The following is a 13,727-nucleotide window of genomic DNA, read 5'->3' as shown; positions in this document are numbered from 1 at the left end:
GAGACGCGGAGCTTTGTACCATCAAGACACCGTCGCTGCATATTTTCATTTATCTCACTGACAGGTGATGAGACGCAGGAGACTGGAACACAACAGGAGGAATTAAGTTCTATTTTAGTTCAAGGACTAAGGTTGTAAAATATATGATTAAAATAAAGACCAGTAGTAGAACTATATGAACACTGACAGTGGATGAACCCAGAGGCTGATGGGTCAATTTGTAATTTTTCTTTAAACAAATATTTTAGCTCTGTTTTCAAGAAATCTCCGTCTCGCGTCAATATTCTTTTTTACAAAATATCTTTATCAAGACGAAAATGCTCATAAAGCAGGTCGGGCCTGTAGGGGGCGATAAAATCTACATCAAATATCCGTCATCTGCCATAAACGAATGCTGTAGTTCCAAGTCAAATTTGGCGAGACAGACATCTGTGAGTGTCGGCGGTGCAATGATGCTAAAGTTAGCTGCTAACTTGTAATTAGACCTAGAGATTTGAAATCTGCACTTTCTAAAGAAATTTGTTAAAATCTCTGTTGTGGAGACTTAAAACATCGTTTGCATGTGGACGAGAGAGACAGATCCACGTTAGTGTGAACAGTTCAGCACTTCGCCCTTTGAATTTCATTTGACTACATCATGGAAACGGACTGAGCCGAAATGTCACAGAGGCTTCAAAGAGCTGGAGATTCCCTCATGCGTATGAACAGTTTATCTGCTGGCATGTGATCTGAAGAGTGCACAGAAAAACAAGCAAGAACGGCAGGAACAAAATAAACAATATGTACAAAAACATATTCCTCTAATGAGAAAAGATTTAAAATGTAGGATGTAAAAAAGTGTAAAAAGAAAATGCAGGTCGCGGATGTTAATCGGGTGGGAAAGTAGCGATGAGTGTAGCTGGACTCAGACGCCACTGGTCCCTGTGTTTGTGCTGCTCTTGTGAGGACAGCTTCCACTTCTGTTTGTCAGTGTGTCTGCCCTTCATGTCCCTGTGATGTGAAGACTTCAGCTCCTGTCTGGTCTCTTGTGGGTGTTAATAGTTTTTACTCCCTTTTCTCAGTCTGTGTTTGTTCAGGAGTACGGGGACACTTTTGTTCCTCAGAATCCAAATCGATTCTCGCTATTTCTTTTCTCTTGGACACTGTGTCTTCTACTCTCGCCCCTCGGTGCTTTAATGGCCTCCTGACCGCGGATCTTTGTGTGCGATCTTTCTTTACCTTCTCTCTCTCCTCTTTGTCCCTCTGCCGCCTCCTCTTGTTCCGGAGCATCCTCCTCCACTCCTCCTCCATCTCAGGGCACGGTGGCAGGCCCTGCTCCTGCCGCCGCTGGCACATGTCCATCTGGAAAAATTGAGAGACATTCACTCTGTATTCCCGTCACTCCGTCCACCCTGCATTCTCCTGGCTCAACTCGGGTCTGACTGCGCCCGAAAAAGCAGATGGTCGAATTAGTGTCAGAATTTGGACGATAGTTATGCCTCTGCATTTTCTACTTCGGCGTCTGCGGCGGCTGCACATCAGCTGCGCGGACCCTCCAGGTTATTAATACGCGGCTCCTGAAACATTTACGAGGCACGTGGGGAATCCTCCCATATTTTTATTGGTTAAATATTTTATTGAGACAGAAAGTTGTGAGACTTTCTGCCCAAACCAGCGTCACACTTTCAAAATGTGTTGCTTACATAATTATAGCCGATGGCTTTAATACTTTCGCTGCATTCTGTGCATGTTAGGAAAGAAACAAGCTGTGTTCTCAGAGGGCTTTATAAACTCAACATTCCTGTATCTGTCTTCTCCAATGCTGAAAAGGAACATTGACTAAACACCGTCTAAAATTGGGAATGATCATCTCTCGTGTCTGAATTCAACCTTCTCCATCACCTCTTACTGGTTTGTTTGTTCCTGTTCAGTTTCTTTGTTTTTTCAATTTCATTTAAGACTTAAGGAATATTAATTTCTCTGTCTGTTTACCTCAAGATTTTTAGAGGAAAAAGGCAGGTTTGAGGTGAAACTGTGGAAACTCACCTTGTCCACAGTTGCCGTCAGTTGAGAGGGACAGAAAGAACCGAGAGGAGAATGTGCAACTGAGATCACAGTTTGCACAAAGAGTCACGTTGTTGTTGTGCAGCGTGTGTGTGTGTGACCTCTGACCTGGAGCTCTCTCTCTTTGATCTCTTGCTGTTGAGACAAAGCAGCAGCTTGCTTAATGGAAAGTTCGGCAGAAACGGCCATCAGTCGGTGGGTGGCTTCGATAATTTGACCTCGGATCTCGTTCAGCTGGAGGTCGAAAAAAAACGCACACAGACACACACACACACACAGACAGACACACACATTAGGGGAATCTCATATTGGTTTGTTTAGATTCTCCCACTGTAAACTGGCTTTCCTTTTGTTTTGTTACACATAACTGTTGAGGTAGATTTGCGCAGAAATGCTTCCACAGGCTGTTACATGGAATAAATCTTGTTCCCCAGGCTTTTCATAGTTTGTGCAAGAGACAGAGAGAAAGAGAGAGAGGGAGAGAGAGAGAGGGAGAGAGAGATAGAGAGAGAGAGAGAGAGAAGCAAGTGGAGGAAGTTGTTAATGTTCAGTGAACTAAACGTTCGCTCTGCATGCTCCTCACATGGGCCGCACATGCTCCTCACACAATGTGCAAGTGTGTTTGTGTTTGAGAGAGAGAGAGAGAGAGAGAGGTAAAACCCTAGACTTTGTATAAACAGGTGAATGCTATAACATCCGTGTTAATCTGTGTCGGAGCTTGTGCTTGTTTGTGTCTGTGCAGCATTAAAAGCTTTGTCTCTGTCTGTGCGCGAGTGGATCCTGTCGTCTACCTTCCTCCCCAGCGAGAGTTGGTCCTGTCGGCAGTTCTCATCCTGCTCGCTGAGCGGCTTCGAGAGACGGGTCACCTGGTCCACGAGGAGCATTTTCTCCAGCAGCTGCCTCTCGCGTTCGGCAAGATTCACCTTGAGCTAAATACACACATGGAAAGAGACACAATGACTATTGCCTTGCAGAATCCTGTGAATCCTTTGGAATGAAAGACTTGAGATCTTTGCAGTGTTGCTCGGTACCTGCTCCATTTTCCTGACCAGTTCTTTTGATGTTGGGTCGTTGCCTTTTAATTCTTTGTAAGGCACGGTTTGGTTCAGACATTCAATTGTCTTGTCCCTGGCTTCTGAAAGCTGAGACATGGAGGAAATTAGAGACATAGTAAAAGACTAGACTTCCAGTCAGTACACACAGAAGTACAGTGTACTCAATAACACCATAAATGCAGAAGTACATTTACTATGTCACTGTTATCAAGTAAATTATATTTTTCGGGTTCATTTCACCTTTACTCCAATACTTATATGAGCAAATATCTTTAATGAACTTTATTTGATATGATGGACAGACACAGAGTTTAGTGGTGAAAGAGGGGCAGAGGGAATGGGGGATGATATGCAGCAAAGGGCCTCAGGCTGGAATCGAACCCGGCCTGCGGCAGCTCCACCAGGTGAGCTGTACGCTGCCCAACATTTCTACAGTGTTTGTTCACATTACCTTTAAGAATTTATAAAAACAATCAATAATGAGAGAAGCATTGCTCAATCAGAAAGACTTTCTTTATGTCTCTGTCCTGATTGACAAGGTGGAGCACGCTACTCGCACATGAACACTCTTATACTCGTAATACTTTAATTATATTTAAAACCAAGTATTTGGTTAAAGGTAAATAATAAGAAGAGTACTTTTTGTATATTTTTGGTCTATATACAGTATGTGTAATTTTCTATATATATAAATTGTTCATTTAGGACAAATTGTACCCATTGAGTCGCTGTCTAGTGATGAAGATAATGCACTAATTTCCCCCAGGACAACACACTTCAAGAATAAGTAAACAATATTAAAGTATAAAAGCAGGAAATCTACAACTGCTGTGCTTCTGTCTGTGTTTCGAGTGTCTTCTCCTCCAGGCGAATAAGATACTTATTTCACTGGGGATTTCACAAAAAAGACATTTCTCAGCTAAATGTGGTGCCTATAGATGAGAGCTATGCACCCTGCTTGGTAACAAGTCCCTGGCAAAGTGCGATAAGCGAAACCAAATTTTAAAAAACACCACAGGATTCCTCTAAGGTGCTATGGTGTTTTTTGTGCCAGCCCTTAAAGCAGCGGAGGAGAGGAGGCACAACTTAAAACACACAAAGTTTAAAGAGAGAAGAGACAAAATGCCGCCAGGAGGACAAGAGATGACGTTGACAGAAGGAGAGAGGACAGCGCCTTGAGCTGACACTGAGATGCTGTAGCTGACATGATTTATTGTTTAATAGTTTATATAAACCTGAATTTAACAACTTAGACATTAATTAAAGGCAGTGACACAGTGAAGGCAGGAGAGAAGAAAAATTCAACGTAACATGAAAACGATATAGGTTTCAAAAATATTTAAGAAAAAAATTCTGCTCTGCTGCATATTTCCTAGACATGAAGTGCACAATTGGTTTTGTTGAGTAACACAAATGATAAACTTCTCAATGCTTTAAGCTTCAGATATTTACATCTTCTTATTTCCTGTGTTTTACATCATTGTCAACATAGAAGAACAGTCAAACCTGTGTGGTTTTGACCCGGGTTTGTTGAAACATTGAGTTAAGTTCATTGAGATTCTAGAGGAGGACGTTTTTTAGGAATACCAAATATGTTGGAAGGAATTCCGGGGAAATGAGACACAGACTATTTCCAGCTGAAAGAAGGGTGCAGCCCAAAAAACATTGTGTAAACAGGTCATGTAGCCTCAATAAATAGCTCAGGATATGTTTGACTGTTTGGGTGCCATACAGTGTGAAATAAGGTTTTGAAAAAGGTCCTAAGGGGACAAAAAAGTGTATATTAAGCGATTAATTGAATAAATCTGGGTTGAATAAGATTGTGTCAAAAATAACAGCAGTTTAGTGAATCATTTAAGCTTACATCAATTATAAATTCTTCAGTGCAGATGAACCAGGTAGGATGAACACAAAGGTCTCTAACTTCACAGTGACAGTGCATTGTAAAACAGTGTGAGGGGGACTCACTAATCACAAGGCATAACTCTGAGGTGGCTCCGGAGCATAAACCCAGGACAGCCCATTCCAAACAGACACTGCACTATAGTTTAACTAAAACAGAATGATGATCCATATAATTTAACCACCATTGAGATTAAATGGAGTCCCTGCTTCATGGCATCAGACTATTTCATGACAAAATAATTCTATTATCCCGAGACAAAGATAAATAAGAAGTCAGGTGCAGGGAGTGTTGATAGAAATGAGCAATTAAAAGCAGCGACAGAATCTCAACAGGGACATGAATGCAAATACCCACTGGACCCAATGACAAGAAAATAAAGGTGGTCTATATATAAAAATATATGAAGCCGAGATGATCAAGGAGCGATGACAGGGACCGTAAAAGGAACGTAAGCAGAAAATAGAAAGAAGGAAATAAAACACAAATCAAATGACGGAGGAAATATTAATAGATCCCAGCGAGGGAAACAAATTTAAGTGAAGAGGAAGCGATTGGTTAGACGGCAGAATGTAAAAAGAGAGGAAGCGTGGGGGGGGGGGGAGGTGTGGGGGGGTTTTCAGGAGAAAAACAGCATGCGGAAAACCGCTGCACACGGGCGGCCTGACCCGACATGACCTGCGTTATGAAACAGCAGCTTCCCGCCATTCAACCACACGGCGAGTGCACGTCTCCGCACCTGTGGGTGTTTACGTGGTTGTATCTAATGCCGGAGTGTGTGTGTCAGGCTCCGGAGCGGCGTGGAACAAAGTGATGAATCCCGTTCCCCCCCCCTGCCATGGATGAAACTAATGAAGCAGCGCTTACGCAAACAGACAGCGGCTCTGATCAGACGGACTAAAAGTGTTGAGCCGGTTAAAAAAGATGCTGCTCGCTCAACATCCCATGACTGGACTCTTAACTTGATAGTATGGCTGCCATGTGATTAAACAAGGTGTTTGTCAGGCTCAGAGCACGGAGGCTCAGGATGACAAGAGAACTTGAGAGGCAGAAACACTACTGAGCTCATAGACTGAGGAGATGAGAGCGGATCGGAGGCTGACAAAAGACTGACAGACTAAGGAAGATAAAGTGGAGAGGGAGCAAAGGGAAGACAGCATGAAGCCCAGAGTGAGAAAAAGGAATGAGAGATCGAATGTAAAATCAGACATGAAAGACAGAACTGGAGAGACAAGACACGCTGAGAAGCAGGAACTGGAGCCGATCAACTGGGATCAAGGTTGTCTGTGGTTTTCACAGAGAATTTGACTCAGAGAAGAGGATCCTGTTCATGGTGTGAGAACGTGATGCAAGGGGGTGATTTTGAAGTCAAAATTAAGAAACAATTTAGGCTGATTGAACCAATGAAGATCATCTATTCGCCTGTGCAACAATCAATTATCCATACCGCCAATTCTCTGTTGGTCTGGGGGCGGGAGGGGCTGGTGCTAATATGAAGGTCACCTAACTGTAAAAGTTGATACCACACTATGGTGGTAGATGCAAGGCACTTTCTTTTCTGCTTCATTTTATCCTACAAAGCTCCATTAATGTCACAACAACTTTTTGTGTTGTTAAAAGTTAATTTCCACTCCGGAAGTGAAAGTAAGTAGGCTCACCAATAGACTGTTTGTAAAGATTCTCAATCGCCACGAAGTGGTTGGCGGCAGTATAGTTCATAAGTCCCGCCTTCTCCATGTTTGCTGATGGGACATGGACCAAACTGAAAACTCGAAATACAGGTCAAATTTTTCTCAAAGCTGGTTTATGTCAGGAAGTTCCTGTTACACTGATGTTTGTCAAAGTTCTAATTATTGTTATGTTATTTGATGATATAAAAAACGGGATGAAAAGTCAAGATTGACAGATGTATCTCTTTTTTGGGTCCAGTTGTGTTGACAAGAAATGATTAGACTATAATGCAGGAAACGTGCTGTGACTTTTGACTGAGTCAAGGAGAGAAAGTTCTCAAGTCACAGTTGACACTAAGCAGCGGCTAACGGCGTCTTTTTCTGGTAGTTTTCACCCCACAGAGAAAACTAGAGTATGGAGTATTGTCAAACATTAGTAAAACATAATTTTCTTCTTTTTGCTATTTAAAATTCTGTGCACAAGTCCTAACAAATGCTGAAGTCAATTAATTTCAGTTTGACTTTGACCTTAAGGGATAAACAGGTAATAATTGATGAATGGTTCAATTCAGTCAAAACAAACCTCACTGTTTCAAAGGCCTTTTTATGAACTTCAAAGCTTTAAATGAAGATGAACTTTTTACAGACGTCAAAAATCTGCAAATATCCGCAGGAGATGAGTGTGTGCCCAGTCCTCACTTCTGAATCTGATTGATCTGTGTTCCACCTTCATTCGTAGCCACCCTAAGCCATTCAAACCCCACATGATGGATGTATATACAGCACGTCTCTCTCCTCTTCCCCCTCTCCGCTCCTCAATCTGTCTTTTTCTCTCTCTCTGTCTTAGTTGCCCTTACTTTTAACTTTTTTATACTCGTCCTCGTCCTTCCTCTGTTCATATGCGCTGTTTGTCTTTTCCCTTTGAATTCATCTGTCTCTGTGTCAGTGTCCCTGCCTGCGTCTCTGTTTTGTTCATCTGACAGTCACAAAGAGCAGCTGCTTTCCCGGCTCATGAATGGTGTAAACCATTGTATGTATGACAGCATCAGGGCAGAATAAAATTTGCATGCAATTTACATAATCTCAGCTCAGTTCGTGGTTAACATGACGGCTTTAAAAAGCCACATAATAGATGGACCACTGCATATTTAACAGTGTAATAATGATAAGTAATGACCTTATTTATATAGCACTTCCCAAAAATGGGTTAGGAATTGAAAGCAGAAGGAAAAAAAATAATCATCATCGGGTTATGGAAGGTTAATTAGGAGAACATGTGAGCACAGGAGTTGCAGTAAATCTATACTTAACTATACTCTATACTTAATGTCAAACTATAGTGGAGACAACACCAGTCAAGTGTTGGCTTTGTTTTGAGTGAGTCAGTTGCTAAATGACTTTAAATGATCTTGCTTTTTGTCTACCTCCTCTCTCACATTCATCACACACGCACACACACTCTCTCTTCCCCCCCCCACGCTGTCCATCAAGACGCGGCTCACGGTGGACTTCCCCACGGTAATAAGTTCCAGACAGGTCAGGACAAAGATTTAAGAGACAGACAGACGAGCGATGTGACTCACCACTGTAGGGACATAGCCGAATGTCATCAGCCCCACCCTGAAATAAATCTCCCTCCATGACTGACACTGTGTGAGCGCTCCATAAATACACTGTATCGCTGTCTGTATCTCTGTGATATTGAAGTCGAGCTCGCCATTAGAAGTCTGTCCAACAATATTGAGATGGCTGCGAGGGTGTTATTGTAACATGACTGATCTCGGTGTGTGTACCTGTATGTGTGCGTGCGTGTGTGTGTGCATGTGTGTGCGTGCGTGCGTGCGTGTTTGTGTGCATGTGTGTGCGTGCGTGCGATGACGACGAGCCAGCAGCTCATAAACAAGTAGTAAATTCAGAATCCAACACCAACCTCTGTTTATTTTGCAGCAATTAAAATTCCTTAGTGCAAATGAAAGCCTCAGAGTATATTGAACTTCAATAGTCTCACAGATGGCCCGATCTATCTTTGTCAAAATATCCCATCAAAAGGATGGGGGGGGGGGGACTCTTCTGCAATGAACAGATAAACTGTTCACAGATGAATACAAATACACACTATAGGATAAATCAGCGGCGAGGCAGTTTGCGTGGAGATTGAATTCGCAGAGAAAATGAATTCGCTGGGAGAATGAATCGAGCTGGCAGGTCTCCTGCAGTAGGAGAGCCCCCCCCGTGAGTCACTTTCTGTACAGAGAGGAGCTCCATTGCTGTGAGAGGGAAAATGGTGATTTAGAAAATGATTTGCCATTTACACACGGCGGAGAGGGAGAGATATAGAATGAATGGATGGATGGAAGAATAATGGGAGAAAAGAGAAATGGACTAATACACTTATAAGGGGTGGAAGTGGTTAATCATTCGAAAGTTCCAGATTTTGCATCATGTGTATTCAAACAAGACTAATGGCTCAATCGTACACCCTGAGTAGAGTGATGTTATTTTTCCATCCAGCAGGCATGTTGCTTAAATAGCAAATGCACTTGCACCCATAGGAGTGTTAGTTTTAACCCAAACTCATGGTGGCATTAAAACAATTATCGGGGGATCAAAGCCATTATGATACATCCTCTGAGTTCAAAGAATGTCAGGAAAAAATGTGAAGCCAGAGTAGATGTTTTTCACTGGATACGTGGAAACCGTGACCTGCTTATGGTGCTGCATGAAAAGTCAAGTCACCGGTCAGTTGGGTTCTTTCTCTGGGGACCACACATGTCTGAATTGTGGCTATCCAACCAATAGTTGCTGAGATATAAGAAGAAGATACACTTTTATTAATCCCACACACATGCACAAACATGCAAAGACACACTCATGCATTGGGGAAATTAGTCCTCTGCATTTCACCCATCTGGTGCAGGACACACTGCAGAGCAGAGCAGTGGGCTGCCAGGTACGGCGCCCGGGGAGCAGATGTTGGGGGAGTAAGGTGCCTTGCTCAGGGGCACTAGACAGGGTAGGGAGAAGAGTCTTTTTGAACTTTGGACAGGTCCAGGTTCGTAACACTATCCAGGCAAGTTTCCGCCGAAACTCCGAGGAGACGAACCGTGGAGTCGAACCAGCATCGAACCAGAGACCCCTTCTCTGCCAGTAGTCCAAGTTTTCTGCCACTAGTCCACCGCCTCTCCCTATATTCAGTCTTGGAGCAAAGTGGTGAACAAACTAATGAAAATAAGAAATGAACCTACTGCATGTACTGCCAAATACGAGGTCAGTCGACGGGAAAGAAATAAAAAGAATAATAGCTGTGTGAAAATATACTGGAAACAGGGATGGGCTGATAAAGTTACACCGAAGGAAACAAAAACCTTGAGAATGCCTTGAGGGGACAATGAGAGAAGGAACGGTCAGAAGAAGATGAGGACAAAACAGGGTTTAGAGCTAATGATGAGCGAAAGAGCCAAGTAGAAGAATAGAAATGGCATCAACAGGCCACCGTTGTTGCAAATGATAAACAGCAGAAGGAGTAAACAGATGGAGAAAAGGGACAGGGGCGTTATTCAGAAGAGCAGCACATGGTGAAGTATGTTCCAACACTGCGTTCATCCAACAGAGCACAAGACTCAGAAGAGAAAAGTCGGGTCCAGCAGCGAGTGAAAAGCTCTGATCGCTCTGATCCAGAGCAGCAACACACACCCAGTCCCTCGACACCCCCGCTGGCGGGAAAAACTTTGAGTGCGTGTGTGTGCGTGCCTCTCTTGAATCTCTCTCTCTCCTTCTATGTGTCATTCTCTTCACAACGCAGAGTTCCCTTGAACATGTTTGTGTTTTTGTGTTATTTATTCATGAGTCTGAATCTGTTTTCTGTGAAACGTGTGCAGCGTGCGCTTGTTTGGGGTTTTTCCCTCCTCTTTCTCATTTTCCTGCTGCATGAGTTCGTCAGGGACAGAAAATATCGGCGTCTATCTTTCTGTTCAAACTTCTGAGTATGTCCGACCTCACTCGGTTCACCTCAGCAACACGGAGGGAGGGGATCTGCACAGAAAAGCCAGGCTGAGAAACTGACCGCTTTAGTAAATATCAAAGTCAGCTTACAGAGTAAAGGAATGGTGTATGAATTCAATATTTTGAGAAAGTTTTTCCAAGAGTTTGTTTATGAGATGAAGCTTTAAAAGTATTTGCATGAATCAAAGAGCTCGTACTCAACTGTTCTTTTTGGAGATCTAAGCTAAGATACACCTCAGATACATATGACTCACAAGTACACACGATCCTCTGCTTCCTGAGATCCTATGAGGATTCTCCTGACATCATATAAATCACATAAATGTCTAAAATGATCTTTTTTTATATTAAATGAAAGGCAACACTCTCTCACACACAACTGCCTCGACAATCGCCTGAGGCACTGTTGGAAACATTCTCTCAAGATTCCAAGGACAACTTTGCCGATACACACATCTGCAATTGCAGGGAAAATGTTATAATCTGATCACACCGGGAAAACTCAATTTAATTGACACGTCAAACAGATTGCAGCCGGGATGCGAAGATTGGACATTTGGGAAATGTGGACAGCAGTTTATGAAAGGTCCAATCTGCCAAGATTGGGGGGCTGCCTTAGCAAAGCCACATCAAGCAAAGTGTATGTATTCAGAAAGAGTGCTTTCAGCGATAGACAAAGGGAAAGTGGGTGTTGGGAGCCTGTCACTTTCATCACTGTTTAATATATAATATACTTTACTTATAATATAATTTTTAATGATAGATTTCAGTTAAAAAATGTAAATGAATTACCTATCCTCATCCGAACACCTACGCTTTTTCTAGCTTGCGTCTCTAAATGTTAAGTGGGATGACTTCTTTCGTTGGTTATTTTTGTCATTGTTCTTTATTGAGACACTATTTTAGCAATATTGTTTGTGTGTGTGGAGAGTTGTGTAGCTGTAATTTGGTCCTTGTGTGCATATTCAGATTTGTAAATGTGTAGAGAAAACTGCAAATGTACATTCAAAATGAGGTGGCCGTTTTTCGTCACTTCTTGAGATACACTTACACAACTGTCCCCCCCGTTGTTCTTGATCTTCTGCTGACCACTGCTAATGTCTTTGTGTGATGTGCACGAGAGTAAGGGTTAGAGTTTTCTGACCTCTATCTGCAACACGGTGATCTCTCCCTCCAGCTTTCTATTCAGGGGCACCTCCTTCTTCTTCAGCTCAATCTGTCTCCTCTCCTCACTAATGGCCGACTTCAGATCTTTCATTTCCGTCTCCAACGTCTCCAGCGCCACGTTGCCGTTACCGATGGCCGCCTCTTGGAGGTTCACCTTCCCGCGGTAGTTGAACAACACCTCCTCGTGCTCCAGCAGCTGGATGCCACTGGATGTGACAAACAGACAAACACACAGACATATCAAACATTATTATTTGGTCCACATAAAAGTAAAATTGTGAGATTGTCGAATTTGTAACCTACAGAAAATTGCGGCACTGCACAGCCGTCTCATGGTTCTTGTTGATCTCCAGAAGTGCCTGCTCCTGGAGGTTGATCATTTCGGTGAGTTTCACCAGCTCAAGTTTGTGGTTGTCACCATCCTGACAGATCTGATGGTGCTTCCATGCAACCTGCAGGAAATTAGGTATAAAAACATTCTGATGCACATTTATGATTTTAACTACAAAAGCCAAACAAGGAATTCCACTGTATATGACACGAAAAGTTCACAAACACAGAGGAAGCTGGGGGTGCGGTGGTGGAAAACAAGGTTTCAGGGCTCGGTTGCAAATTAGGAACCCAGTCAAAACAACTCAACCACAGCCCGAGTCTGCTGAGCTCTGGGCTCCGTGAATCACATCACCCTCTGTGATATATTTAATCTGTTTATATAAACTGCTAAATTTGTGATACTGGCTTATGGCACAGAAGAGGCACAGCCAGCTTTCCGTTAGTGTGTGCTGACTGATCTCATCTGTGTGTGTGTGTGTGTGTGTGTGTGTGTGTGTGTGTGTATGTATGTGTATGTGTATGTGTATGTGTATGTGTATGTGTGTGTGTGTGTGTGTGTGTGTGTGTGTGTGTGTGTGTGTGTGTGTGTGTGTGTGGACCTTGGAGATGTCATTGCGCAGCTTGTCCCTCATTTTGGAGCAGTTGGAGAGCTTCATACGAGCCTTTGTGAGGAATCTGGGATGGAGACGTAAATGCAGACAAGCAAAGCTTCAGTGATCACAAATGCACTTGTCAAACAAATAAGAGATAATGACTTTTACAGATGCAGCTTTTGTTTCAGGATTTTCTGGATGTGATTGTGCGTACGTGATGTTTTTTCGCCCCCTCGCGGGAAAAACGCTCGTTCACGCACCTGTCCTTGTTGACAACGATGGTGTGCTGGATCTCCGTCTCGTTCTCCAGGACCCTGAGCTGCTCCGTCAGCTCGGTGAACGACTGCGAGGCAAACTGCTTCAGCTTGACGTACTTGTTCTTCTCCTCCGTAAACATGTCGCACAGTTTAGAATACTGTGATATTCTGACAGGAGTAAAAAAAACAAGACACCGATGAAGCGATGAAGTGTCTGCATTACAAAGCCTGGCTTGTGGCGACTGTCCAGATCAGAAGCTGTGAAACATGCGGCTTTATTCTCTTTGTTTGGCATCAAGCTAGGTCTTGTACAATCGATATACTGCAGGGTTTGCATCTTTAGCAAATGACAGTTAAAAATAAAATGTTAACTTTTACATAAAGAATGATAACATTGGTAGAAACGTCATATTTACACAATATTCATGCAAGACGCAAATACACTCAACTAGTGTGAGATTTCCCTATTCCTAAATTTACACGATGTGACCGAACAATGAGAGGAACCAAAATATTGAACCATCCATGTCCTGTTTTTCCAGACTCGGGTGCGTTTTTGCAGATTTAGTGACGAGTGCAACCACATCCGTTCGTAACATTGCACTGTGCGAGTTTATGCTTTGGTTTTCTGGGTGGTGCCAGAGGCATCGGTCCAAGTCTGAACACTGAAGTATGACCAATTAGTCAGTTTTGGTTTCCTAACC

General features: G+C 42.9%; 1 protein-coding gene across 1 annotated transcript in view; it reads right to left on the bottom strand.

Moving 5' to 3' along the window:
• ccdc146 (coiled-coil domain containing 146) overlaps positions 1–13,727 on the bottom strand; it is a 66,627-nt gene that overhangs the window by 687 nt on the left and 52,213 nt on the right. The window contains exons 15-22 of the mRNA XM_061089239.1: positions 13,027–13,191; positions 12,773–12,848; positions 12,144–12,292; positions 11,818–12,046; positions 3,075–3,185; positions 2,835–2,972; positions 2,152–2,277; positions 1,219–1,341 (exon numbers count right to left, since the gene is read on the bottom strand). Coding sequence (XP_060945222.1) covers positions 1,219–1,341; positions 2,152–2,277; positions 2,835–2,972; positions 3,075–3,185; positions 11,818–12,046; positions 12,144–12,292; positions 12,773–12,848; positions 13,027–13,191 — 1,117 coding nt within the window. The remainder of the gene's footprint in view (positions 1–1,218; positions 1,342–2,151; positions 2,278–2,834; positions 2,973–3,074; positions 3,186–11,817; positions 12,047–12,143; positions 12,293–12,772; positions 12,849–13,026; positions 13,192–13,727) is intronic.

This window comes from Limanda limanda, chromosome 1 (assembly GCF_963576545.1).
Source record: "Limanda limanda chromosome 1, fLimLim1.1, whole genome shotgun sequence".
Lineage (NCBI taxonomy): Eukaryota > Metazoa > Chordata > Actinopteri > Pleuronectiformes > Pleuronectidae > Limanda > Limanda limanda.
The sequence above is the reverse complement of the archived record's forward strand: the minus strand, read 5'-3'. Positions and strand labels throughout refer to the sequence as shown.